The 27,015-nt window shown below is 45.6% G+C and overlaps 1 protein-coding gene across 1 annotated transcript in view; it reads left to right on the top strand.

Moving 5' to 3' along the window:
• Nucleotides 1-18,617, top strand: part of SLC1A7 (solute carrier family 1 member 7) — a 118,000-nt gene extending 99,383 nt beyond the window's left edge. The window contains exons 9-11 of the mRNA XM_077453314.1: nucleotides 333-467; nucleotides 11,223-11,322; nucleotides 18,343-18,617. Coding sequence (XP_077309440.1) covers nucleotides 333-467; nucleotides 11,223-11,322; nucleotides 18,343-18,567 — 460 coding nt within the window. The 3' untranslated portion in view covers nucleotides 18,568-18,617. The remainder of the gene's footprint in view (nucleotides 1-332; nucleotides 468-11,222; nucleotides 11,323-18,342) is intronic.
• The last annotated feature ends 8,398 nt before the right edge of the window (nucleotides 18,618-27,015 follow it).

The raw sequence follows: 27,015 nt of genomic DNA, 5'->3' as shown, positions 1-27,015 counted from the left end.
GGGTCGGCCTATACTCGAGTATATACGGTAACATTTCTAGATTGCAGGGTTTTGCTCAGGCAATGTACCCCTTGCTTGTTCTCTGTTCCAGTATTTTGATTTATTGTAACATGCAAATTCAGTGTGACTTCTAAACATTCAACATGGATAACCATTTCAGTTCATCTGACCCTCTGCAGTTGAGGATGGAAATAGTTGTGCAACTCAAACTGCCTGTGTAAAAGCAGCTTTACCATTTTATAATTAGATTGCTATAGTGCTGTATTGTTCTTATGGTCTGAAAAAAGATGTACATCGTAATTTATATTACACGTTTGTTCTCTGCGTCCCAGTATCACAGCAACAGCAGCCAGTATAGGGGCAGCAGGGATACCTCAAGCTGGACTGGTGACCATGGTCATTGTGCTCACCTCTGTTGGCCTACCCACTGATGACATCACTCTAATCATTGCAGTTGACTGGGCACTGTGAGTATAATGTGTTTAAATGCACCAATTATGTTCCCTAGTAAAATCGTCTTTACCCAGAGTATGCCTTGTTTTCACAGCTGAGACTATTCCACTGTTCTGCAGCTAATTAGAAGTATTCACTTTCCATTTTACATGTTGTTTCTATTTTTTCTATAAGTTATAAACTTTACTAAAAGTGTTATGTATTAGGTTAGGTCAGTTAGGGCTCAGTGCTTCTGGCCAGTAATCTGACATGCTGGGCTCTCTTCAGTTCTCGTTGGTCTTCTCTTGGTGGTGGGTGGTACTGGCAGTGTTGCCAACCTAACATTGAAATTTACTGACACAACAACCCAAAATTTACTGGCACAGCCAAGTTTTTACTGGCATTTCCAAAAGTTACAAAATTACAGTTTTAAGTACAAATTTCACAATTTAGGCTACAAACAAGTACAATATGTAATGAGCAATGTGATTTAAGGTAGATAATAAAGAAAAAACATATTTCTTATTTTATTTTCAACATAGTAAGTAAGTAGCTCAGAGACAGGACTCAGGTGGGCAAGAAATTAGATACATACATGAAATTGACTCTCACAGTGATACTGACAGCAGTGCGCAGCTGTACAGATTACCGAAACGACGCGTCACGTCCTGAGTCACAGTGACACTCTCTCTCCAAGCCAGGTGGTTCCTCCAGTCCAAACAGCACTCTGATGGTCCTGCTCCCGGCCTGTCTTGCCCTCATCCCACAGACCCACACACAAAGCTCTGGCCACTCTGCTTGGCTCCTTTGCACCATGAAATCACAGGACACGCTCAGGCACCGCCTCCACCAGAGCCGCCCGAACACACAGTAGCAGGCACTTGTATGGCCTTGACTAGCTCCGGGGCGAGCGTCACAGCCATATTTTGTACTGGCAACCTTTTCTTTTTACTAGCAAGAGAAAACTACCTGTTTTTTTACTGGCTGCCAGTAAAAATACTGAAGGTTGGCAACAGTGGGTCCTGGGTGATACAGAAAGTGGCATTTATGTGATTACACCAGTGCCCCCTCTGCATCAACACACTGAGTACAGCACACTGTGGTGGAGCCCTCTTAAGGGGCAGGACCATGGCGCCAATTGTCTAATGGCAGAGAAGAGGTACTGTAGGGGGCAGCTCTCAGTCTTATGGTGAGATTTGCAGCCAGAAAGCAATGGCTCCTTTGTTTATCCATCCAGACACTGACTTTTTTTTTTTTTTTTTAAGTTGAGCTTCAATATTGAGCTTTAATATTTGAAAAGAGCTTGATAAGGTAATACACCAGCAATGAGGAATACTATTTTTATTTAAATATAACTTTCAGATATATGTATTCAGATATATAACATTCAGATAAAAAAAAAATGAAAAAAGTTGATCTTCAATGTTGAGCGTTAATATTTGAAAAGAGCTTGATAGGGTAATACACTAGCAAAGGGGAATACTATTTTTATTTAACTATAACATATTTTTATTTAAATATAACATTCAGATATGTATTAAAAGTGCAGTGCTGTACTATTGATACATTTATCTTGATAGATGTGAGAAACAGATATCACTGTTAGCTGCAACCAGGGGGTCATTTCTCATTTATTAAAATTTTTAATTCAATGCACAGATTGCATAGACAATTTTATTCAAAATATTTATATCAGCATTATTTTTTTTGCCATAAGAGCATGGAAACAAATATTTTGGTAGATTTTTTATCAGGACAACATCTAAGCATAGCAAGAATGACAGTCATTTTATGTGCTTAATAATAAGTATTTGGGACACATATCTCCTCTCGTATAAAAAATAAATAAATAAAAAACCACACTCGCCACCCTGTATGAGGCACAATTTGGTGCCTTACCTCACCAGCATCCTTGAGGCCTATTGTCATGTCCCCTACTGCCAACATCAATGTATCATTTTTTCTGAAGGTAGATTATTGCATACTGCTAGGCACACCCCATTTTCCCATGTGACAGTGCTCAAGGCTTGGTATTGGTCACTCATACACTAAGAAATTCATTGTAGGAGGGCAAGGGAACGGTCGAATGTTCTTGTGTACCAAAATAAACCCAACAGCAATGGGGAATGAAGCAGTGGGCAATAATGCTACTAGTAAGGTAAAGAAACTCTGTCAAAAAGATGGCATATATGTTCCAATGCCAATACCCTGTAAAGAAAGGGGGTTTAGGGTTTTTTCCTTACCTCCCTGGCAGGTGGTGAGTCAAATCTTTGCTCTCTTGTAGACCACTATATAACCTTTCCAGGTATGCTGGATAGAATGTACCCCGTTGTCTGCTTTGATTCCTCTTGTCAACCCCTATGTCACTACAGGACACTACAGTGATGGTTGAGGTTGGAAGGAGGAACCACGGCAGCCGTTGCAGTAGACACTGGGGATTATTTACTAAAGGAAAATCCACTTTGCGCTGCAAGTGCACATGGAAGTAAAGTCGCTGTAGATCCGAGGGGGACATGCAAGGAAAATAAAAAACAGCATTTTAGCTTCCACATGATTGTATGATAAAATCAGCAGAGCTTCCATTCATTTCAGATCTACCCCTTCCACGTGCACCTTTAGGTGCTGTTGCCAGGCAAAGTGGATTTGCCTTTCGTAAATAACCCCCACTATCTGACACATCCAAAAGTGTCAATAAATAGCGGTGCCCCAAGCTCTTTAAGAGAGCGAAAATTCCACTCACCATCTGCCAGAGAGGTGAGAATAAAGCACCTTCTATTATAAGATATCTTTGGTGAAACATTTTTCATCCCTTGACAGATTTGCTTTAAGGCACCAGAGAATGCCTAGTACACAGTGGGCAGGGAAGGGGTTGGTTTTTTGTGGTTGGAGACAGACTACAGACAGACACAGCACATCCTTGACCCTAAGGCCCGGTTTACAATAGTGCGCTGCGAAAACTCTGCAAATCCAGTGCGGGTTCCCGCGTCGCAACTGAATCGCACAGTGATTCACACTGAAATCTGTGAACCGCTGCGGGTGTCAATGTAAAGTTAATGACACCCTTAGATCGGTTTGCAGATCGCAGTGCAAACTGTGAATTGGTGCAGGAATCGGATCGCATGGGTGTTTGTCCAATTCCAGTACAAACCAGAAAAAGGATCCTGCACCATTTTGGTGCGATTGCGATGGGATTTCAGCCATACAGTTTGTATGGCTGAAATTGCATTGCACTCACATCATATGTGATTTGCACAGCAATGCGGTGCGAATCACATGCGATGTCTGGCATCACACTAGTGTGAACCGGGCCCAAATAATGGCCAATAAGATCACTTGTTATTTCCTGTTTAGCCTATGCAAGAGGTAGATGCAGATATACTTCCTCTCCAATTGCTTTCTTACTTAAGACTGGTCATGTGGGACTAGTATTTATCAGAACTGATTACAGACCTTCACAACAGTGAGGGAAATTTTACATATGTAGCACACCCCACGTAGGAGCCGCAGATGAACTGGGATCCCCCACCCTGCACAGTCAGACACAGAGTCAGAAAACAGTCCAGTACTTTAAGCGGGGTTCCACTATATCCAACTTTTTTTTTTTGGGCAAAATTACAATGATTAAGATTATTAGATATATCACTCACTTGTTCCATTTTAAAAGACTTCGGTTTTCAGTTTTCACCGCAAATAAAAACTGATGCTGCCGGTTGTCATTTTGCCTGTGGGCATGTGAAGCCCACAGACATCCTCTTCCGTGACACTGTGCTGCTGTGGACCAGCATGCGCTGCCCGTTCGAGCGCCGATCTCACGCATGCACAGTAACTGCAAATTGGAGTGCCGTCAACACCTCAGGTTGCCATCACAACGGGCGGTGTCGTAGGAAGTCCCGCCCCGTTGTGATGGCAACTGAGTTACAAATGGTTTCGTAATACCTCAATAACTCGCGCCTGGCCACCGCACTGACTCCTGGGAACAAGAAAAAAGGATCCCAGGAGACAGTGCGGCAGAAAGGAAGGGTGGACCTGGCCGCTGCAACCCCGCCTATATCCGTAGCCACACCACCCATATCCGCAGCGACCAGGACTCGGAAATGGCCAGAAATAAATCACAGAAAAAGTGACATGAAAGGTAAAGGTCCTCTATATAACAGTGAAAAACAGTATTAAGGAGATAATTTTTATGATTTGGGTGGAGCTTTGTTTTAATTTTTGGCTGAATTAGGACCTGAAATGGACCAGAAGATGCCCGGGACTCCTCCATAAAGAGCCGGTCACAATCTCCTGACATGTGAATTGAATGCGGAGAAAACCGCATCCAATTCACAGTAGTTTGAACTCAGCCTTAAGATTTTAAAGACTCCAAGCACACTGGGCTTAAAAAAACACCAGTTCCCTTGGCAGAGAAAAAAGAAAAAATGTTCATACATTGTTTTGTAAAGGAGTTTAGGAGAGCTTAGGGGTGTTTAGTGGTTTTCCAGAAAGCTCCAATCAAAAACGCAAACCAGAAGGGCTTTTTTTCCAGCTTCTAAATGCTGAGCTTAACCAGTTGCCGACCGCCGCACGCCGATGTACGTCGGTACAATGGCACGGGCAGGCATAAGGACATACATGTACGTCCCTTGCCTCCCGCGGGTCGGGGGCCCGATCGGGCCCCCGCCCGGTGCCTGCGGCGGTCGGTATTCGTTCGGGAGCGATCCCGGACGAGGGGACGGCCATTCATTCATGGCCACCCCCTCGCGATCGCTCCCGACGAATAGAAATCCCCGGTGACATCACTTCCTCTCCTGTAATGTAAACACAGGAGAGGAAGTGATGTATTCTCTCCTCCGTGTCGGTATTTTTCGTTCCGACACGGAGGAGAGCGGATCAGTAAGTTGCACCAACACTCACACACACAGTAGAACATGCCAGGCACACTCACACCCCCCCTTTACCCCCCGATCACCCCCCCAATTACCCCTGCCCCCCAGTCACAGTGACACCAATGTCATTTTTTTTTTTTTTTTTTTTTTTTTTTGCATTGGTGTCATTTGTGACTGTAATAACTGTTAGGGCAGTTAGAGTTAGCCCCCTTTAGTTCTAATGTACCCCCCTAACCCCCCCAATAAAGGTTTAACCCCGTGATCACCCCCCGTCGCCAGTGTCACTAAGGCTGGGTTCACATTGCAGCGGTTTATGAGAACGAATGTGATTCGCACCGCACTGCAGTGCAAATCACATCCGATCTCTGTGCGATTCGAGTTCAGCCATTCGCCGCACCCGCCATACCCGCCGCACCCGCCGCAAATTCGCACGGGACCCTTTTTTTGGCCCGCAGCAGAATCGGATCGCATGGGTGTTCACACCATGCGATCCGAGTTTGCAGATCGCACTGCGATATGCGAACTGATCTGGGGGTGTCAGTAACATTTCACTGACACTCCCAGCAGTTCGCATAGGGCAGTGTGAACTGCCGCCGGGAGGCATGCGATGCGGGAACCCGCCGCGGATTCGCGGCGTTTCCGCATCGCTCCAGTGTGAACCCAGCCTAATAAGCGATCATTTTTCTGATCGCCGTATTAGTGTCACAGGTGACGCTAGTTAGGCAGGTAGGTATTTAGGTTCGCCGCAGCTTTTTATAGCGCCAGGGACCCCCATATACTACCGCATAAAGCCCCCTGATTGCCCCCTAGTTAACCCTTTCACCAGTGATCACCATATAACTGTTACAGGTGACGCTGGTTGGTTAGTTATTTTTTTATAGTTTCAGGGCACCCGCCATTTATTACCTAATAAAGGTTTAACCCCCTGATCACCCGGCGGGTGTCATTTGTGACTAATAACTGTTAGGGCAGTTAGGGTTAGCCCCCTTTAGTTCTAAGGTACCCCCCTAACCCCCCCAATAAAGGTTTAACCCCGTGATCACCCCCCGTCGCCAGTGTCACTAAGGCTGGGTTCACATTGCAGCGGTTTATGAGAACGGATGTGATTCGCACCGCACTGCAGTGCAAATCACATCCGATCTCTGTGCGATTCGAGTTCAGCCATTCACCGCACCCGCCGCACCCGCCGCAAATTCGCACGGGACCCTTTTTTTGGCCCGCAGCAGAATCGGATCGCATGGGTGTTCACACCATGCCATCCGAGTTTGCAGATCGCACTGCGATATGCGAACTGATCTGGGGGTGTCAGTAACATTTCACTGACACTCCCAGCAGTTCGCATAGGGCAGTGTGAACTGCCGCCGGGAGGCATGCGATGCGGGAACCCGCCGCGCATTCGTGGCGTTCCCGCATCGCTCCAGTGTGAACCCAGCCTAATAAGCGATCGTTTTTCTGATCGCTGTATTAGTGTCACAGGTGACGCTAGTTGGGCAGGTAGGTATTTAGGTTCGCTGCAGCTTTTTATAGCGCCAGGGACCCCCATATACTACCGCATAAAGCCCCCTAATTGCCCCCTAGTTAACCCTTTCACCAGTGATCACCATATAACTGTTACAGGTGACGCTGGTTGGTTAGTTATTTTTTTATAGTTTCAGGGCACCCGCCATTTATTACCTAGTCTCACTAGTGTACCCCTAAATTTAGGGGTGTCTACTTTCCAAAATGGGGTCATTTGGGGGGGGTTTGTGCCATCTTGGCATTTTATGGCCTTCAAAACTGTAACGCCCTTAGAAAGCCTGAAGGCGGTGCTTGGTTTTCGGGGCCCCGTACGCGGCTAGGCTCCCAAAAAGTCCCACATATGTGGTATCCCCATACTCAGGAGAAGCAGCAGAATTTATTTTGGGGTGTCATTTCACATATGCCCATGGCATGCGTGAGCAATATATCATTTAGTGACAACTTTGTGAAAAAAAAAAAAAAAAAAAAAAAGTTTGTAATTTTCCCGCAACTTGTGGCAAAATATAAAATATTCCATGGACTCAACATGCCTCTCAGCAAATAGCTTGGGGTGTCTACTTTCTAAAATGGGGTCATTTGTGGGGGTTTTGTGCCATCTTGGCATTTTATGGCCTTCAAAACTGTAATAGGTAGTGAGGAGTGAAATCAAAAAATTACGCCCTTAGAAAGCCTGAAGGCGGTGCTTGGTTTTCGGGGCCCCGTACGCGGCTAGGCTCCCAAAAAGTCCCACATATGTGGTATCCCCGTACTCAGGAGAAGCAGCAGAATTTATTTTGGGGTGTCATTTCACATATGCCCATGGCATGCATGAGCAATATATCATTTAGTGACAACTTTGTTAAAAAAAAAAAAAAAAAAAAAAAAAGTTTGTAATTTTCCCGCAACTTGTGGCAAAATATAAAATATTCCATGAACTCAACATGCCTCTCAGCAAATAGCTTGGGGTGTCTACTTTCTAAAATGGGGTCATTTGTGGGGGTTTTGTGCCATCTTGGCATTTTATGGCCTTCAAAACTGTAATAGGTAGTGAGAAGTGAACTCAAAAATTTACGCCCTTAGAAAGCCTGAAGGCGGTGCTTGGTTTTCGGGGCCCCGTACGCGGCTAGGCTCCCAAAAAGTCCCACATATGTGGTATCCCCATACTCAGGAGAAGCAGCAGAATTTATTTTGGGGTGTCATTTCACATACGCCCATAGCATGTGTGAGCAATATATCATTTAGTGACAACTTTGTGTAAAAAAAAAAAAAAATTTTTTTTTTTGTCATTATTCAATCGCTTGAGGCAAAAAAATAAAATATTCAATGGGCTCAACATGCCTCTTATCAATTTCCTTAGGGGGTCTACTTTCCAAAATGGGGTCATTTGGGGGGGTTTTGTACTGCCCTGCCATTTTAGCACCTCAAGAAATGAGATAGGCAGTCGTAAACTAAAAGCTGCGTAAATTCCAGAAAACGTACCTTAGTTTGTAGATGTGACAACTTTTGCGCAAACCAATAAATATACAATTATTGACTTTTTTTTTACCAAAGACATGTGGCTGAATACATTTTGGCCTAAATGTATGACTAAAATTGAGTTTATTGGATTTTTCTAATAACAAAAAGTAGAAAATATCATTTTTTTTCAAAATTTGCGGTCTTTTTACGTTTATATCGCAAAAAATAAAAATCGCAGAGGCAATCAAATACCATCAAAAGAAAGCTCTATTTGTGGGAAGAAAAGGACGCAAATTTTGTTTGGGTACAACATTGCATGACCGCGCAATTACCAGTTAAAGCAGCGCAGTGCCAAAGTGTAAAAAGACCTCTGGTCATTTACCAGCAAAATGGTCCGGTCTGAAAGTGGTTAAACTATGCCTCTAATTGTCCTAATGTGCATGGACACATAACATAACAATGAGCTGCTTCTACAGGCAAAACACAAAACTCCTGTAGAAGCAGCAATTTTTTAAACCAGTGTGCATGGATCCTTACGATGCCATAGTGGTATTGTTAGTTTAGAGTCTGACAGTTTAACTTTGTGTCAGTGTGCTTGACAACAGTATTTTAACTACCCAACACAATTAAACACAGCAACAAGAGGGGGGGGGGGGAGAAGGGATGTAGCATTGCATTACATTATCTCAATGCCACTTTGTCCCCAGGTCTTGTAGCCCCATGCTTTGGGAATACCACCATCTTGTATATGTCTTTATCAGCTAAAAGTAAATTTTGTCTGTGGAATAAAAGTCTATATTTAGCCCAGCCGGGCCAATAGGTTTAGATAGCCAGGAACAACTCCACAAGCCCAGCCACAGATACCGCATTCACCCGGTTCCGATGAACTGGCGAATCTGGACACAAATGTCTGGAGGTGGCATCTGGTGGGAGACCGCAAGTAGCCCTCCAAATCTCATGTTCTCTGCTGGGCCATAGTCTGTGGGTAGGAGGCGAGCCCACAGCCCCTTCCAAACCACACAGTGACAGTTTGTTCTGTCACACTTACAATCTAAGATCCCAATCTCACATGCATACTTACACATACTAGGGCTAGTTTACATAGGAATCAATTATTCTACCAGAATATCTACTTGCAGATAACCCACACAAGCATGGGGAGACCACTATGACCTAGTCTATCTAGAAACAGAGATTTGCTTTAAAGCAGAGTTCTGTGGGGATTTTTTTTTTTAAGTCAACAGCTACAAATACTGCAGCTGCTGACTTAAAATAAGGACACTTACCTGTCCAGGGCACCCACGATGTCCTCACCCGAAGCCGACCCGTCCCTCGGCCCCTCAGTAAAGGAATTAGGAAGCCATGCGGCTTCACAGCCTGGTTCCCTACTGCGCATGAGCGAGTCGTGCAGCTGTCTACTGGGACCTGTGTGTCATGGCGTAGTTCACCGCAGATTCTGTGGTGCACTTTTGGCCTAAGTGGGAGCAAATTCCTGTATTAGGTATCTGCTGAAAGGTGCCAAATGTGACACGGGGGGGGGGGGGGGGGGGGATCAACAGAAGTTCAATTTCTGGGTGGAACTCCGCTTTAAGAAGTATTCTCCAAGCTGCATTCAAGAGCAGACATGTCTTTTTAATGCCCAATTTTTATGTCCGATTACATGCTCAAATGTATAAAAAGGTCTTTATCTAATACAAGTCTATGCAACAATCATGTGCTTTTGTCATGCATAGCTTCATATGTTCTTGTGTAAACAGAAAAATGCAGCATGCATTTAGCTTGCATTTGAGAACAGTTTCAGATGCTTCATGCTTTGGCATCCACATTGACTTGTATGGAGAGAAAAGCAGTTTTGAAATGAACAAATGCCTACAGCAATTGGCTATAGCTATGGCAGGGGTGTCCAAACTTTTTTCAAAGAGGGCCAGGTTTGATGAAGAGAACATGCTTAAGGGCCGACCATTTTGCCTGACATTTTCGGAACCGTGTTATTTGAATATACCGTATTTATAGGCGTATAAGACGCACCTTCACTTTAAGATTGAGGTTTCAGGAAAAAACGTAAATTTTAAATGAAGAACTGTGTGAAATAAGGGTCAGTGCCTATCAAAGCAGCCCGATCAGTGCCCATCTGCAGCCTTCCCATTGCCATGAATGCAGCCTCACTATTGCCTGAATGCAGCCTCACCATTGACATGCCAGCAGCCTCTGAATTCAGCCTCGCCATTGCTGATCGATGCCCATCTGCAGCCTTGGAGGAGACATGGAGGGGGGCAGGATGAGCGCCAACAGATTACATACAGGAGAATCTCCTGTTTACTCAGTGGCCTCTTTAATACAAAGTCCCGCCTCCTATGATAGACAGAACAGTCGTCCAATGCCAGCCCAGGAGACGGAACTTCCTATACGGAGGCCGCCAAGTAAACAGGAGATTCTCCTGTATGTAGTCTGATGGTACTCGTCCCAACCCCGAGAATGATAAATATGGTATATATCTCTATAATCCCCACACAGGGATTCGTTGGGGGCCACAAAAGATATATATATCCAGATTACCAGCGGGGTCGCATTAAACCGGAAAGTGGGCCACAATTGGCCCGCGGGCCAGACTTTGGACATGCCTGAGCTATGGCTATTGGTCTACATATAATCTTAGCAAATGAATCACCTATGTTAAAAGGATATAGCTTAGGTCTATTGCTTGCATTACATTTCATAATTTAAATGAAAGAATTATCAATGTCACTTTTCACAATTCTTTCCCTTATTTCTCCCAAACCAGGACACATGTCTTTTTCAGGCTTTGGCTTTCATCTATAAATTCTTGCCAATTTAAAAGAATAGTTTTAAAGAAGAGACTGATCTTAAAAATGAAGTGAGGGAGGCACTGCCAAAATATCAGACTAGTGATAAATGTGGGAGAACAGGATTTGGAGAATAACCACCAGTATTGTATTTTTATCTATCTAGAGACAGATTCCGGACCATGATTAATGTGCTTGGAGATGCATTAGCAGCGGGAATCATGGCGCATATCTGCAGGAAAGATTTTGCAAAGCAGAGTGATGAGGTAAAAGTAACCATTGTACCAATTTCTCTATGGTAAGGTATAGCTAAGATGTTGTGTAACAATTTAAAGTGACCTTGTCATTGGGAGAAACATGGTAAACTGTTGAAATATAAGGCGCAGGAGACCTAGGAAGGTTTTGTAGACTGGTACAAGTTCCCGTGTGACATTATCTCTTTACATTTTAATACCAACCATTTTTTAGCTTTGTCTGATGTACAGTATAAATAACTACGTTACCTCTGTATGTTAAGATAAACTCCATGCAAATATGATAAAAACTCCATTTAATCCAGTTATTTAGTGGAAAATCATGACATTTGTATCTACAGAGAAATGGCATACGTTTCCTAATGTTTGTTGATATTAGCCTTTTAGAATCCCCTGCACACCTTGCAATCAGGTTGGAAGGAACGGTCAGCACTCAGGCTCTATGGCTTTGCCTGTGAATGTGCTTATTGGAAAGAAATAAAAATTACATCTCCATGTGCTGCTGTACTGTTGTCTACCTTTATTGTCCAATCACAGGCTGAAGGGGGGGGGGGGGGAGCAGACTGTATTATCCTGAAACAGTGTGGTCTTCAGAGAGGTCCAGTACCTGGTTGCAGTGTCTTGCATTGGTGTCTCAATTGCAGGACTGGCTTAACATAATTCCAAATCCTGTGGCAGATAAAACTGCTCACATATATGCATTTCAGCGGTATATTTAGCTGTTTGCCTGGAGTTCAGCTTTAATTATTGTCACCTTCCCCTGTCAGTGATCCTTTGGATTGGCTTGCTACCTCACTCCATGGAAACTATCTTGGATGTGTCTTCATTTTTCTTTTTTACTATGTATTTTACTATGTATTTAAATATTTCACAAATAAATATTTCATACAATGAACACCCTTGGAACTGATGCCATGAAGCATTGTGAATTTTGTACAGCAGCAGAGGTTTTCTTCCAGACTATCTCTCTGAGGGAAATTCTAGAAGGCCCAATCTGAACAGTAAAGAAAGCAGATGGAGGGACATAAGTCGCTTTTCTGACTTAGGCCCCTTACACACTGGCTCTATTGAAGTCTGCCTGCTCAGCGGCGAATCTGTCCGCTGATCCCCGCCGAGCTTATGCAGGGTGGACAAGGACACAGCCAGCTCTCCTCCATGGGCCGACGGATGTTAACGGACCACCTGTGTGTTTACACCCAACTGCCATCTGATCTGCCAGACGGATGGGGAATGAGTGGGTCCCATCCGTCAGTTTTTAGTAGATCAGGTCTGATGCTGGAGGGTGTCAATGGACACATGTTTGTTGACACCTGCCACTCCATAAGAGGACTGAGCTGACAGGCTGACCCAAATGGTCCACTCGTGTGAAAGGGCCCTTATTCAGTTGTGTGTGTAGTAGCTCGAAGTCTAAAAACAATGGTCATTTTTTGAACAGGGCAACTAAGGCCTCATGTACACTGTTCAACTGCTCCTGAACTCTCCTTTATGTTATCTTATCAGTACATGTACACAGGTTCGTTTATAGTCGTTTCTAGGCAGTTGCGCTTAAAGCCTTTTTTTGGAACCCCAAAAAATGCATTCAGAAGCTGTGTTTAGAGGCATTTTAAACGCCAAACGCGGCTAAAAGCGGGAACTCCTGTTTAGCCGCGTTTTGTTTACAGGCCTTTTTCATTTTTGGCTATTTTGAAAAAATATATATATTTTTTCAAACGCTTCTAGATGTAAACGCTCCTAAATGGCCGTTTTTAGACGCCAGTTTCTAGCTATCAAGTTAAATCATTCAGGAGGGGTTGAACATTGTCTCGTGTACATGAAGCCTAAGAAAAAACAGGTGAATTTGTGAAAAGGAATTGGAGATGAGTTAACAATCTGTACACAGTCATAAAGAGATACTCACACACTTGGACCGGATTGGCTGAACTAAAATGAACCATTATCATTTTTAATTTGCGCAAGGAAACTGGTACAGCCAGAGGAAACCCCCACAGACACAGGAAAAACTCATATACTACATGCAGATAGTGTATCTGAACCCAAGACCTTGCGTTCCACGCCTCCTTATATTTTTTATCATACACCATACTTTACAATAAATGCTTCAGTCCAAATGTAGTCACCTTGTGCTTTTGCAGACATAACATGTGTTTTACAGACACACTCACTAGACTAAATTCACAAAGCCATATTTATATATTTTTGATCTGTATTTTAACATATGATCATTTTCACAGAGGAGACATTCAGCTCATGGAAATAAATATAGCATTGGAGTAAAATCATTTTTTTTTCTACGTTGAAATTTTAACTGTTGCAAGCTTCACTATCTCAAGAAGTGTTATTTTATGATCACATATGTTCTACTTTTATGAATTGAGGTTAATCCAGGTAGACATTGCTGCAAATTTTGAAAAATTGAAGCATAGGCGATTAAATAAAGGGGTCCCATTTTTATAGTTTTTCCTTTCTGTCTATGGCGTTCCTGTTTTCTCTTTCGTACGTCTCTTCCTATTACCATTGCACATTATTTATATCCTTGTATGTAAATCATTATCTTTGTGTTTAGATTCTTCACTGTCTCCCCTCCATCTGTGGCTTTGCTTTTATTTCCTCACGTCTGGGACTATTTTTACTGATCTTTCAACCTGTTGTGAGTTAGAACGGAAATCTGGAAATTCTTTGACTTTGGGCGTCTCTGACAGGAAATCAAGATATATTTCTATTAACCTCTTTATGCAGCAAATATCTTTTGGCTGAGTAGTGTTTAGGAATGACTGTCTTTAGTATTCCAAATAAAACATATAGTAAGGCTACAGGATTCCAGGCAATGAAAAGTCACAAGAGAAGGTTTTCCTCAGTCTGGGCAGAGAGCATTTGTGTCTCCAAGCCCTCTCCAACCATAGCAGATAGTCCCTACCCAAGCTTTTATAGCAGGAGAAGATCATTGGTTGGGATGGATCTCCCCAGACAGTTGCCAGCACAGGGAATATCTGCTAAATTCTTCCTCTCTCTTTTCCATAGGTACAAGAATATATATTTGCCTACTGAGAATGTATATGTTTATGCCAAGATCATTAATTTTAGTGATTGCTTGGTGGCTGGGCATTAACTGTTCTAATAATTAGCTACAGGGCAGGTGTACAGTGTTCAAAGGCTGATCCAGGACTCACTAGCTCCCACTCAAAGCAGCCCAAATGGGATTTGGATCACCCAATCCGGCTACTTTTGGGTTTCTTGACCCCTATAAGCAACATTCTAAGATGCATTCAGGAGTTTTGGTGAGCATAGTGTAGCACACCCCCTATGGAGCCACAAGTAGATTAGGATCCCCCACCCTACACATCCAGGCACACCAAATTTTCACAGGCACTCAGAGTCAGAGAATAGTCCATGACTTTGTTTTTTTTTGTTTTATTGAAGGATTAGAAGTTGGGTGGGGATGTGAAGTTATGCTATGCCCACTTGACTTCTGAACAACTTTAGGGACAACATTTCAAATATACAGTCTATATACACTCCTCTGCTTCCTCCAGTACTTGCTGGCACAATAAAAGTTTTCTTTTAATAAAATACTTTTTCATTGAAAGTTTTTTTTCTAAAAATTGCAACAAGACCACCACATACAAAATAAGCCCATTAACCTCCCTGGCGGTATGATTCAGTCTGGAATTAGGTGCTGAAAGCGGTACAATTATTTTGCACGGAAATCTGGCTTTTATTTTGTAGTCCTGTAATTTTGTAGTCCTGTAATTCTTAGGAATAACGCTCTTAAATCTGTTCAAACCAGAGTCTAGCAGACATCCTGGATATGATAAAGTTTATAATATAATAAAGAATAATAAAAATTATTCAATAATGTAATAAAATCCTAAAACACTAAAAAATTGACACTTTTTGGTTGCTATGGACAATCTCCAAATTCCAGGCAGTAAAAAACAGTATTTATAATATAAAAGTGCATGCAGGGCACTGCACAGACCACTAGGGACTAAGGGGGTGTGTAATTTTTAATACAGCACTGTAATCTGTGTGTGTTTAGTGTGTTTTTACTTTTTTGAATTTGCCGCCGTTCTCCGCTCCCGTGCGCCGTAACGCGAACGGAGCTCGGCGGCATTCGGCACTGTGAATCGAGCGGAGGACAGCTCGATCGCACAGCGCGGCGGACATCGCTGGATCCAGGGGACAAGGTGAGTAACGCTCCCTGTGTCCTCCCCTGCATCGAGCAAAGCCATCCAGAGTCTGGCTCGGGGTTACCGCTCCTGTCAGTATATTCCTACCCCGAGCCAGACTCGGGATTACCGCTAGGGGGGTTAAACATATAATATTAGTATAACAATCACAAAAAAAAATATTACAGATTATAAAATTATTGTCACTTAAAACATTCTATCATAGCATTAATAATTAACACTGATAGTTAACCTGACACAGCACTCACTCAGATTTAGAGTAAGAGTCTTTTATAGGCAGGAACCTGAGGCCCCTTGGTTGTGTAGCAAAGTTCAGTCTCCAGCATTCATCAATGAGGCTACTGATCCCAGCACAACCGCTTCAGACACTGCCATCCCATCTGCTGCAGCTGCCTCTTTCACTAGCCCCCCTGGTTAACATTTCCACAATCCTCCTAGACTGACACGGTCTCTCGCTCCACATTCCTCCCAAACTGAACACTCACCAGCCCTCCTGGCTTCCTTCTCAGGAGATCTCCCAGACATACTGACCTGCTCCCGCTGCTCTCTTTTTGCTTCCGTGCCTTCTGGGAAGGTATTCCTCCATGTGTTGTGAGGGATCCTTCCAGTACCCGAGCCCCAGACCCGAGGTCACCCTCCCCTGACTAGGGGGGGCACTGAGAGGGCCTCCGACAGCCTCCAGGACTCCATCTCCATCTTCCACCCAACTCTCCTTGCTGGCATGATTCATGTCTCTTTATGAGGGTAGTCTGCCCCCTGCCAGTCCATTTGCTTGGGATTGACTGAAGTCCTCATAAATATGCATGACAGCCCCTCCTAGCTTCCACCCGCTGGAAGCTTCTCCAAGGTCCAGCCTCCCTAAGTCACTCAACCCTGACCCAGATTCAGCTCAGGCCTGGCTCTCAGCCAAGTAAATTTTCCTACACCTAAACTATACATATCTAGAACCCTAGCTAGAGGATGCTACAATTGCATAAAGTATCTCAGTAGGAACTTGTTATTTTAGGATGCTCTGTACTCTTTCCAGCAAAACTGTCCTAGAACATAAAAGCCAACTAGGGAAGGGATATGCCACAAGTCCTCTTACAGCTGCACTGATGCAGGGTATTCTCTCTCTTGGAATTCAAGAATTATTCCTGGGTTAACCCATCATGTAAGGAAACCTGACAAAAAATACCTACTGTGTCCCTCGGTGGAATGTATGGAGTGAATTGTAATACATTTAACTGCTGTTTCAAGTTTACCAGCTCTGACATATTAAAAACCAAAATCTTCTATGTACTACTGAGCTCCCATCTATGTTCTACTGAGCTAGCTTGTTTTTTCATACAAATATTTAGTTAACATTACCTACTAAATTATAACAAAAAGTTAAAAATTTACACTATCTGAAACAACTAAGCTTGTCGGTGTCCATTCACTACAGAGCTCATTAATACTACTCGGTCCATCTATTTCTTTGTTTCACCATGTAGCAAATACTCAAGAATGTAAACCAAATCCTATATTTTATCATCATTATTTTCCAATATAGGAATGAAAGGAACAAAAGGGTCAGAGTGGCTTTTATTTCATACACCTGGGTTGATTTCAGCCAGATGGGGCAATTCTCAACATGCCTGAGATAAGGCAGGTTGTGCCCTGTCCTTCCTGGGATGCTCCTACGCATGTAAGGGTGATCAGTCTTCCTGAAGGACTATGTAGGCAAGCTGTGCACTGGCCTATTGGGTGGTCCTAGACATGTGAGGGTGATCAGTTCCCATAAAAGATACCAGAGGTGGCTTCAAGAAAGACTTCTTACATCATCATGTACGTGATCATACACGATCACCCAAAAATAATTGTTCATTAGCCAGGATCTCAAGAGCAGGATCAACCTACCGTGTTTTGTAGACTTTTTTCAAAACATCAAGTAATCCAATCCAGGTAAACTTCCAATGTGAGTTAGAAGGGAATTTTTTTTTTAAATCAGGTATCTCTGTTCAGAACTTAAGATATGGATGGGGACATCTGTAGTTACTGAGTTGCCTACAGCTAAGAAGGAGAATATGGAGGGCTGATCTACTAGTTTATGAGCCACTATGGATGACCATAAAAATGTTTTTAGCACCACTCTATGTCTGTGATTTTTTTTTTTTCATAAAAGTAGCTTGTGATTTAAAGCTGAACTTCACGCAAGCATCTAAATACACTGATAAAATACATACATTGGAGCTATTGTACCTTTGATTTCTATTTCTCCCTTTCCATTTCTAAGATTTTCACAGCTCTGCCATGCAACACATCCCTGTCTGGCAACAGGAATCTTGACCATCTGATTGGCTCCTTGTGCTGCTGATTCATTATGCCATCTAAGCTCTGCAGAACAGTGAATGCAAGATGCCAATACAGGCCTACCCCACTTTTAAGTACACAATGGAGTTTATTTACTAAAGCTGGAAAGTGCAAAGTCAGGCTCACTTCTGCATAGAAACCAATGAGCCTCCAACCTCAGCTTGTTCAATTAAGCTTTGGTAATAAAACCGCGAAGCTGATTGCTTTCTATGCAGAAGTGAGCCTGATTTTGCACTTTCCAGCTTTAGTAAATAAACCCCATTGTGTACTTAAAAGTGGAATATGCCTGTATGTTTCATTTTAAACTATAGTTTTAATAGTGCATAAATTAATATAGAAATGCATTAATTTATGTATTTTATATCTGCCTGTGGTTCTAAGATTTTAATTCATAGGCTTTTTGGATTTATAAAAAAAAAACATTTATTTAGTGTATGTATAAGCATAGGTGAAATGTAAGAGTTGCAGATGAATGCCTTCATTTCTTAGAACTTTTTTATGTGTTCTTCAGGTTCCTCTGATTTGTGAAACAAAGCCAATAAGTATCCACCAGATTATGGCTTACCAGCGGAATGGTTGTGTTAAGAGTCGGAGTGCCCCCCACCTCTCCCACACAGCACCAGAGTTCCATCAAGTCCAGGTGGACCCCGAGCCAGAACTTCCTGAGTCACCTGAGCAGTGCACAGACAAAGATCACTGTACGATAGAGATCAGTGAGCTAGAAACTAATGTATAAAGCAGCTTGAGCTGTATAATAAAGCTGAGCTGATCCCACACCAGTGCCCTCATAATTAGTGATGGCCGAACGGTTCGCCCGGCGGTCGTTTCGCGGCGAATTTCCGACTTTCGCCGTCCGCGGGTTCGAACGCCTTTTTCCGTCGTTCGCCCCGGCGGACTTACGTGTTTAATGTATACAAGAACTTTAACCTTTCGTGACACGTTTATCATGTGTTACAGGACAACCAATTGAGACATGACAGCTCATGGACACTTGGACATTCCCCCTAACCTATAAATACACCCGATCCGGTGGCCATTTTACATTCTTTCTTCTGTCACTGTAGGGAAAGGATCCTGTGTGGAGTAGGGACAGAGAAAACGCTAGCTATTTGGTACACAAAAGTTCTTTTCAGGACTGGTATAGGTGTTAGGTCAGCAGCCTGAGTTTCTTTTGTCAGTTTAGATAAAGGGACAGAGCGCTGTATGCTGCTATTTTAGGGACAGCTCAGCCAGATTAGTCTTTCTTCATCATCATCATCATCATCATCATTAGCTGTTACTATCAGGTCCACAAAAGAGCTGTTCCAGCTAATCGTTCCAGCCTACTCTTTTTTGCCAATTTGTATAGGGACAGGCAGGAAGCAGTGTGTCAGGCAGTGAGGATAATTTTAAAGACTTGCTGTTACTATTAGTTCCACAAAGGTTCTTTTCAGGACTGGTATCAGTGGTACGGTAATAGGCTTGTACACGTATAATATTCTTTCTTCCAAATATAGAAAGAATATTATACTTGACTGCTGCCCTTCTGCTGCAGTCTGCTAATCATTCACAACTCACTTGTTCCACAAAGCTCTTTATCAGGACTGGTAACTTGGTCTGTCTAGGGTGCTACGGTACATAGGCTTGGGTGCGGTACAGTCTGCTGTTCTGTAAGGACCGCTATCGGTCCACAATACATAGGGTTGCCGTGCACTACTGCTGACCGCTGCCCTATACTGCAGCAGTCCTTCATTGGTATAGGGACTGACGTACAGTCTGCTAATCACTAACACACAACCTGCTTGGTCCACAAAAGTTCTTATAAGGACTGGTAACTTGGTATAGGGTGCTACGGTACATAGGCTTGAGTGCGGTACAGTCTGCTGTTCTGTAAGGACCGCTATCGGTCCACAATACATAGGGTTGCCGTGCACTACTGCTGACCGCTGCCCTATACTGCAGCAGTCCTTCATTGGTATAGGGACTGACGTACAGTCTGCTAATCACTAACACACAACCTGCTTGTTCCACAAAAGTTCTTATAAGGACTGGTAACTTGGTATAGGGTGCTACGGTACATAGGCTTGAGTGCGGTACAGTCTGCTGTTCTGTAAGGACCGCTATCGGTCCACAATAGATAGGGTTGACGTGCACCACTGCTGACCGCTGCCCTATACTGCAGCAGTCCTTCATTGGTATAGGGACTGACGTACAGTCTGCTAATCACTAACACACAACCTGCTTGGTCCACAAAAGTTCTTATAAGGACTGGTAACTTGGTATAGGGTGCTACGGTACATAGGCCTGAGTGCGTTACAGTCTGCTGTTCTGTAAGGACCGCTATCGGTCCACAATAGATAGGGTTGACGTGCACCACTGCTGACCGCTGCCCTATACTGCAGCAGTCCTTCAGCGGTATAGGGACTGACGTACAGTCTGCTAAACACTAATACACAACCTGCTTGGTCCACAAAAGTTCTTATAAGGACTGGTAACTTGGTATAGGGTGCTACGGTACATAGGCTTGGGTGCGGTACAGTCTGCTGTTCTGTAAGGACCGCTATCGGTCCACAATACATAGGGTTGCCGTGCACTACTGCTGACCGCTGCCCTATACTGCAGCAGTCCTTCATTGGTATAGGGACTGACGTACAGTCTGCTAATCACTAACACACAACCTGCTTGGTCCACAAAAGTTCTTATAAGGACTGGTAACTTGGTATAGGGTGCTACGGTACATAGGCCTGAGTGCGTTACAGTCTGCTGTTCTGTAAGGACCGCTATCGGTCCACAATACATAGGGTTGACGTGCACCACTGCTGACCGCTGCCCTATACTGCAGCAGTCCTTCAGCGGTATAGGGACTGACGTACAGTCTGCTAAACACTAATACACAACCTGCTTGGTCCACAAAAGTTCTTATAAGGACTGGTAACTTGGTATAGGGTGCTACGGTACATAGGCTTGAGTGCGGTACAGTCTGCTGTTCTGTAAGGACCGCTATCGGTCCACAATACATAGGGTTGCCGTGCACTACTGCTGACCGCTGCCCTATACTGCAGCAGTCCTTCATTGGTATAGGGACTGACGTACAGTCTGCTAATCACTAACACACAACCTGCTTGTTCCACAAAAGTTCTTATAAGGACTGGTAACTTGGTATAGGGTGCTACGGTACATAGGCTTGAGTGCGGTACAGTCTGCTGTTCTGTAAGGACCGCTATCGGTCCACAATAGATAGGGTTGACGTGCACCACTGCTGACCGCTGCCCTATACTGCAGCAGTCCTTCAGCGGTATAGGGACTGACGTACAGTCTGCTAAACACTAATACACAACCTGCTTGGTCCACAAAAGTTCTTATAAGGACTGGTAACTTGGTATAGGGTGCTACGGTACATAGGCTTGAGTGCGGTACAGTCTGCTGTTCTGTAAGGACCGCTATCGGTCCACAATAGATAGGGTTGACGTGCACCACTGCTGACCGCTGCCCTATACTGCAGCAGTCCTTCAGCGGTATAGGGACTGACGTACAGTCTGCTAAACACTAATACACAACCTGCTTGGTCCACAAAAGTTCTTATAAGGACTGGTAACTTGGTATAGGGTGCTACGGTACATAGGCTTGAGTGCGGTACAGTCTGCTGTTCTGTAAGGACCGCTATAGGTCCACAATAGATAGGGTTGACGTGCACCACTGCTGACCGCTCACCTATACTGCAGCAGTCCTTCAGCGGTATAGGGACTAAGAGTTTTGTCACAGGGTCATTTAAAAAATGACATGCAGAGGAAGAGGCAGGCCCTTCCGCAGGGGTGGTAGGGGTAGGGCAGGAGCAACAGGCTTGAGCCAAAGTGGGAAGTTGCAGAAGGTGCGTTCAATTACTTTAAAGGATGCACCAGACTTGGTTGAGTGGCTCGCTCAGCCTTACTCTTCTGCACCCTCCTCATCCTCTCGATCTGCACCCTCTTCTTCACTCTCTGCTATGTGCACCCCCAAAGACACTACCACCAACAACACGACCACCACCACCACCACCACATACCTTCCGCTTGAGTCACTGGAATTATTTTCCGATCCATATCAAGAGGACATTTCTGATGCGCAGCCACTCTTGGTATTGGATCAGGAAGAGGAGGTAGCAACAAGCGCTACTCAGCAGTCTGACGCCAGTACCCAGATCAGCCCAAGGAGGAGGTTGGTCCCCGGTGTTGCTGCCTACTCTACTTATAGCGGTGGGGAAGGTGACGTTGATGATGACGTGTCTAGTGATGTCACGTGGGTGCCCACAAGAGAGGAAGAGGAGGGGAGTTCAGAGGGAGATATGGACCAGCAGATAGGGAGGAGAAGCAGCAATGACTTACATTGCACAGCAGGGACAAAGCAGACTGCAAATGTATCAGGAGCGAGTCATCGACCATGTACGGTCACATCTGGCGCTCCCAGGACACCGGCACATGGCTCCGCAGTGTGGGCTTTTTTTAACGTGTCCGCTGCTGACAATAGCGTTGCCATCTGCAATCTTTGCAGTCAACGCGTTAGTCGCGGTAAGCCCAATACTCACCTAGGGACGACCGCCTTAAGAAGGCACATGAGCAGCCATCACCGAGCCCAGTGGGAGCAACGGAACACACAAAGCCACACTGCAGGCTCTCACCGTCCAGCCTCGTCTTCTACTTCTCCTTCTCCTCTCTCCTCACAATTGTCCTCCACTCCACCTTCCATCACGCCAAGCTCACATTTTTCTGCAAAAAGGCAGGCTTCCGTGGGCCTAATGTTTGAGCGTAAAAAAATGATGACGCCGGATAACCCTCTTGCCCAACGGTTGGCGGCTGGCTTGTCAGAACTCATAGCCCGCCAACTACTGCCATATAAACTGGTGGACTCGGAGGCCTTTCGCAAATTTGTGGCCATTGGAACACCACAATGGAAGGTCCCAGGAAGGAAGTATTTCTCAGAGAAGGGCATCCCAGAGCTATATGGCCATGTTCAGCGGCAAGTGAATGTATCTCTGGCACACAGTGTCGGTGCCAAGATACATCTGACCACAGACACGTGGTCTAGCAAACACGGGCAGGGAAGGTATATCAGTTTTACTGCCCACTGGGTGAACCTTCTGACGGCCGTCAAGCATGTAACCCGTGGCACCCGTGTAGATTTGGTTTTACCGCCACGGATTGCATGCAGGCCTGACTCTTCTTCTCCTCCTCCTACTCCATCCTCCTCCCTCTCCTCCTCAGCTGCCTCCTCCTTTTCCGCTGCTAGCGTCTCTTCCACTGCACCGCCCAAGCTCCCCAGAACCTATTCCACATGCCAGGTGAGACGTTGCCATGCCGTGCTGCGTCTGTTGTGCCTGGAAGCAAAGAGCCACACTGGCCCGGCACTCCTTTCAGCTTTGCGTTCACAGGCAGATGAGTGGCTAACACCGCTCAATTTGACAGTTGGTAAAGTGGTGTGTGACAACGGTGCCAATCTGCTTAGCGCATTGAAACAGGGCAAAATCACGCACGTGCCGTGCATGGCACACGTCTTAAACTTGGTCGTGCAGCGATTCCTTGTCAAATACCCTGGGGTCCAGGACATCTTGCGGCAGGCAAGGAAAATCTCGGCCCATTTCAGAAGATCTTACACGGCCATGGCTCGCCTTGCTGACATTCAGCGGCGACACCATCTGCCGGTCAGACGTCTTATTTGCGATTGCCCGACGCGATGGAACTCAACCTTCTATATGCTTGATAGGCTGCTCCAGCAGAAACGTGCAGTTAACGTCTACCTGTATGAACTCTGCGAAAGAAACGGTTCTGGGGAGCTGGGTTTTTTTTCACCGCGCCAGTGGCTGCTCATGCGCGACACATGCAGACTTCTGCGGCCATTTGAGGAGATCACCAAACTGGTCAGTCGCAGCCATGGCGCCATCAGTGACATGGTACCTTATGCCTTCTTTCTGGAGCGTGCATTGCGTCGTGTCATTGATCAGGCTGTGGAGGAGCAGGAGCGGGAAGATGAGGAAGTCGCAATGCTGGATGAATTCCCAGGGGGGGCTACTCTATCTGAGACAAGTCAACAACAGGAGTCTGATGAGGAGTCAGAGGAGGATGGTGCCGGGGCGGATGAGCAGGAGCAAGAAGAGCATGCTTTAAACCTTTCTGGGATCCCTGTTGTGCGAGGATGGGGAGAGGAGAATGAAGAGGACGACATTATCCTGGATGATGAGCAGGAGCCAGGCCACCACACCGCTTCCACTTTAGTGCAAATGGGGGCCTTCATGCTCCAGTGTTTTAATAGGGACCCCCGTATAAAAAGCATGAGGGTCAAGGACCAGTACTGGGTGGCAACGTACTTAGACCCCCGGTACAAACACAAAATGGCGGAAATGTTACCGCCGTCGCAGAGGGCTGTCAGAATGCAGCACTTCCAGGCCTTGCTTCGAGAAATGCTGCATTCTGCTTTTGCGTGCGCTGGCAGAGGAGCAATTCCCACTCCCAGAGAAGGATTTGCGGGTACCAATCCAACAGCGCCTGCAAGAAGAGGCCGGTTTGAAGATGTGTTGGTGACTTCGGATATGAGGTCATTCTTTCAGCCGACCCATCGACAGGTGTCATCCGGATCCAGCATCAGGGAACGCCTAGACCGTCAGGTGTCCGACTACATTGGGTTAACGGCCGATGTGGACGCTCTGAGGAGTGATGAACCCCTAGACTACTGGGTGGGCAGGCTTGACCTCTGGCCAGAGCTTGCCCAATTTGCAATCGAACTGTTGGCTTGCCCCTCATCCAGTGTCCTGTCCGAAAGGACGTTCAGCGCAGCAGGGGGGATTGTGACCGATAAGCGTACTCGCCTAGCTCACCACAGTGTTAACTACCTCACATTTCTAAAAATGAATGAGGCATGGATCTCGGAGGAATTCAACACATGTGATCAGTAGACCATGTATATGTCTATAAACAATTTTTGGAATCAAGCACACAGACCTTCTTAATTCATTTGGCTCACTTCCCTGACCCAAAAAAGCACACCGTACTATATGCCCCTACCCTCCTCTTTGAAGAGGTTGAGCGGTGTCATATTTCTACTGGGGCTGCTTATTATGAGGGGTTCCCACCATCCCTGTGCTGTGCTGACTTCCTCCTGGGTGTTCTTATTATGAGGGGCTCCCACCATCCCTGTGCTGTGCTGACTTCCTCCTGGGGGTTCTTATTATGAGGGGATCACACCATCCCTGTGCTGTGCTGACTTCCTCCTGGGGCTGCTTACGGTGCTGCTGTCAGCGCTGTATGTCACGGAGCTGCTGTCAGCGCTGTATGTCACGGAGCTGCTGTCAGCGCTGTATGTCACGGAGCTGCTGTCAGCGCTGTATGTCACGGAGCTGCTGTCAGCGCTGTATGTCACGGAGCTGCTGTCAGCGCTGTATGTCACGGAGCTGCTGTCAGCGCTGTATGTCACGGAGCTGCTGTCAGCGCTGTATGTCACGGAGCTGCTGTCAGCGCTGTATGTCACGGAGCTGCTGTCAGCGCTGTATGTCACGGAGCTGCTGTCAGCGCTGTATGTCACGGAGCTGCTGTCAGCGCTGTATGTCACGGAGCTGCTGTCAGCGCTGTATGTCACGGAGCTGCTGTCAGCGCTGTATGTCACGGAGCTGCTGTCAGCGCTGTATGTCACGGTGCTGCTGTCAGCGCTGTATGTCACGGAGCTGCTGTCAGCGCTGTATGTCACGGAGCTGCTGTCAGCGCTGTATGTCACGGTGCTGCTGTCAGCGCTGTATGTCACGGAGCTGCTGTCAGCGCTGTATGTCACGGAGCTGCTGTCAGCGCTGTATGTCACGGAGCTGCTGTCAGCGCTGTATGTCACGGAGCTGCTGTCAGCGCTGTATGTCACGGAGCTGCTGTCAGCGCTGTATGTCACGGAGCTGCTGTCAGCGCTGTATGTCACGGAGCTGCTGTCAGCGCTGTATGTCACGGTGCTGCTGTCAGCGCTGTATGTCACGGAGCTGCTGTCAGCGCTGTATGTCACGGAGCTGCTGTCAGTGCTGTATGTCACGGAGCTGCTGTCAGCGCTGTATGTCACGGAGCTGCTGTCAGCGCTGTATGTCACGGTGCTGCTGTCAGCGCTGTATGTCACGGAGCTGCTGTCAGCGCTGTATGTCACGGAGCTGCTGTCAGTGCTGTATGTCACGGAGCTGCTGTCAGCGCTGTATGTCACGGAGCTGCTGTCAGCGCTGTATGTCACGGAGCTGCTGTCAGCGCTGTATGTCACGGTGCTGCTGTCAGCGCTGTATGTCACGGAGCTGCTGTCAGCGCTGTATGTCACGGAGCTGCTGTCAGCGCTGTATGTCACGGAGATGCTGTCAGCGCTGTATGTCACGGAGCTGCTGTCAGCGCTGTATGTCACGGAGCTGCTGTCAGCGCTGTATGTCACGGTGCTGATGTCAGTGCTCTGTATTACGGTGCTGCTGTCAGTGCTCTGTATCTCCTGCACCCTCTTGTTTGCCTACCCTGGTCCCTGACCTTCCCTCTCCTCCATTGCCTTCATTAGCTCCATAGTCCTGAATTGTCAGAACAATTTCCCAAATAAAAAAAAAATGCTTGTAGTTATCGATCCCAAATTCACCTCATACATGTATTATGCTATTGTCCAGGTGGTGGGACTACGTGCTACCCCCTAATAATTACCCCGTGGCCGCAAATTCGACCTAAAGGTTTGCGAAATTCGCCTCCCATTGAAGTCAATGGAGCCCGCGGCGAACGGTCGTTTTCGCGAACGTTTGTGTCCGTTCGCGTTTCGCGTTCGCGAAACGTCCCGTCGGAAGTTCGTCCATCACTACTCATAATACTGCTGTGGATGTGCAAGTGGGAAGAGACTGATGCATTGCCTCATAAAGGTGACACCAACAGCAAAACAAAACAACTGCTTCTCACGGGACCGTTCTCATCAACTCAAACCTCGCCTAACAGCCAACTTTTGTTGAATGACCTCACTATTTCAACTGTATCTGCAAGATGTGTGCCGGGCCTTGTAATATCCCTACCCTCTGTGGCTATTGGTAATCAATATTCAGATAATACCAATTGCCTCCAAAAAAGGCCTAAAAAAGGTTTTCAGAGAGCAAAGTTCCATCAACCATACAGTTATGAAGACATAAAATAATTTGAAATATTGTGAAATAATTTATATAAAAAAAACCTAATAAAGTTCTGCAGGCGTGATATAT

The sequence above is a fragment of the Lithobates pipiens genome, unplaced genomic scaffold (genome assembly GCF_037356315.1).
Source record: "Lithobates pipiens isolate NorthernLeopardFrog02 unplaced genomic scaffold, aLitPip1_a1.2 Scaffold_23, whole genome shotgun sequence".
NCBI lineage: Eukaryota > Metazoa > Chordata > Amphibia > Anura > Ranidae > Lithobates > Lithobates pipiens.
The sequence above is the reverse complement of the archived record's forward strand: the minus strand, read 5'-3'. Positions and strand labels throughout refer to the sequence as shown.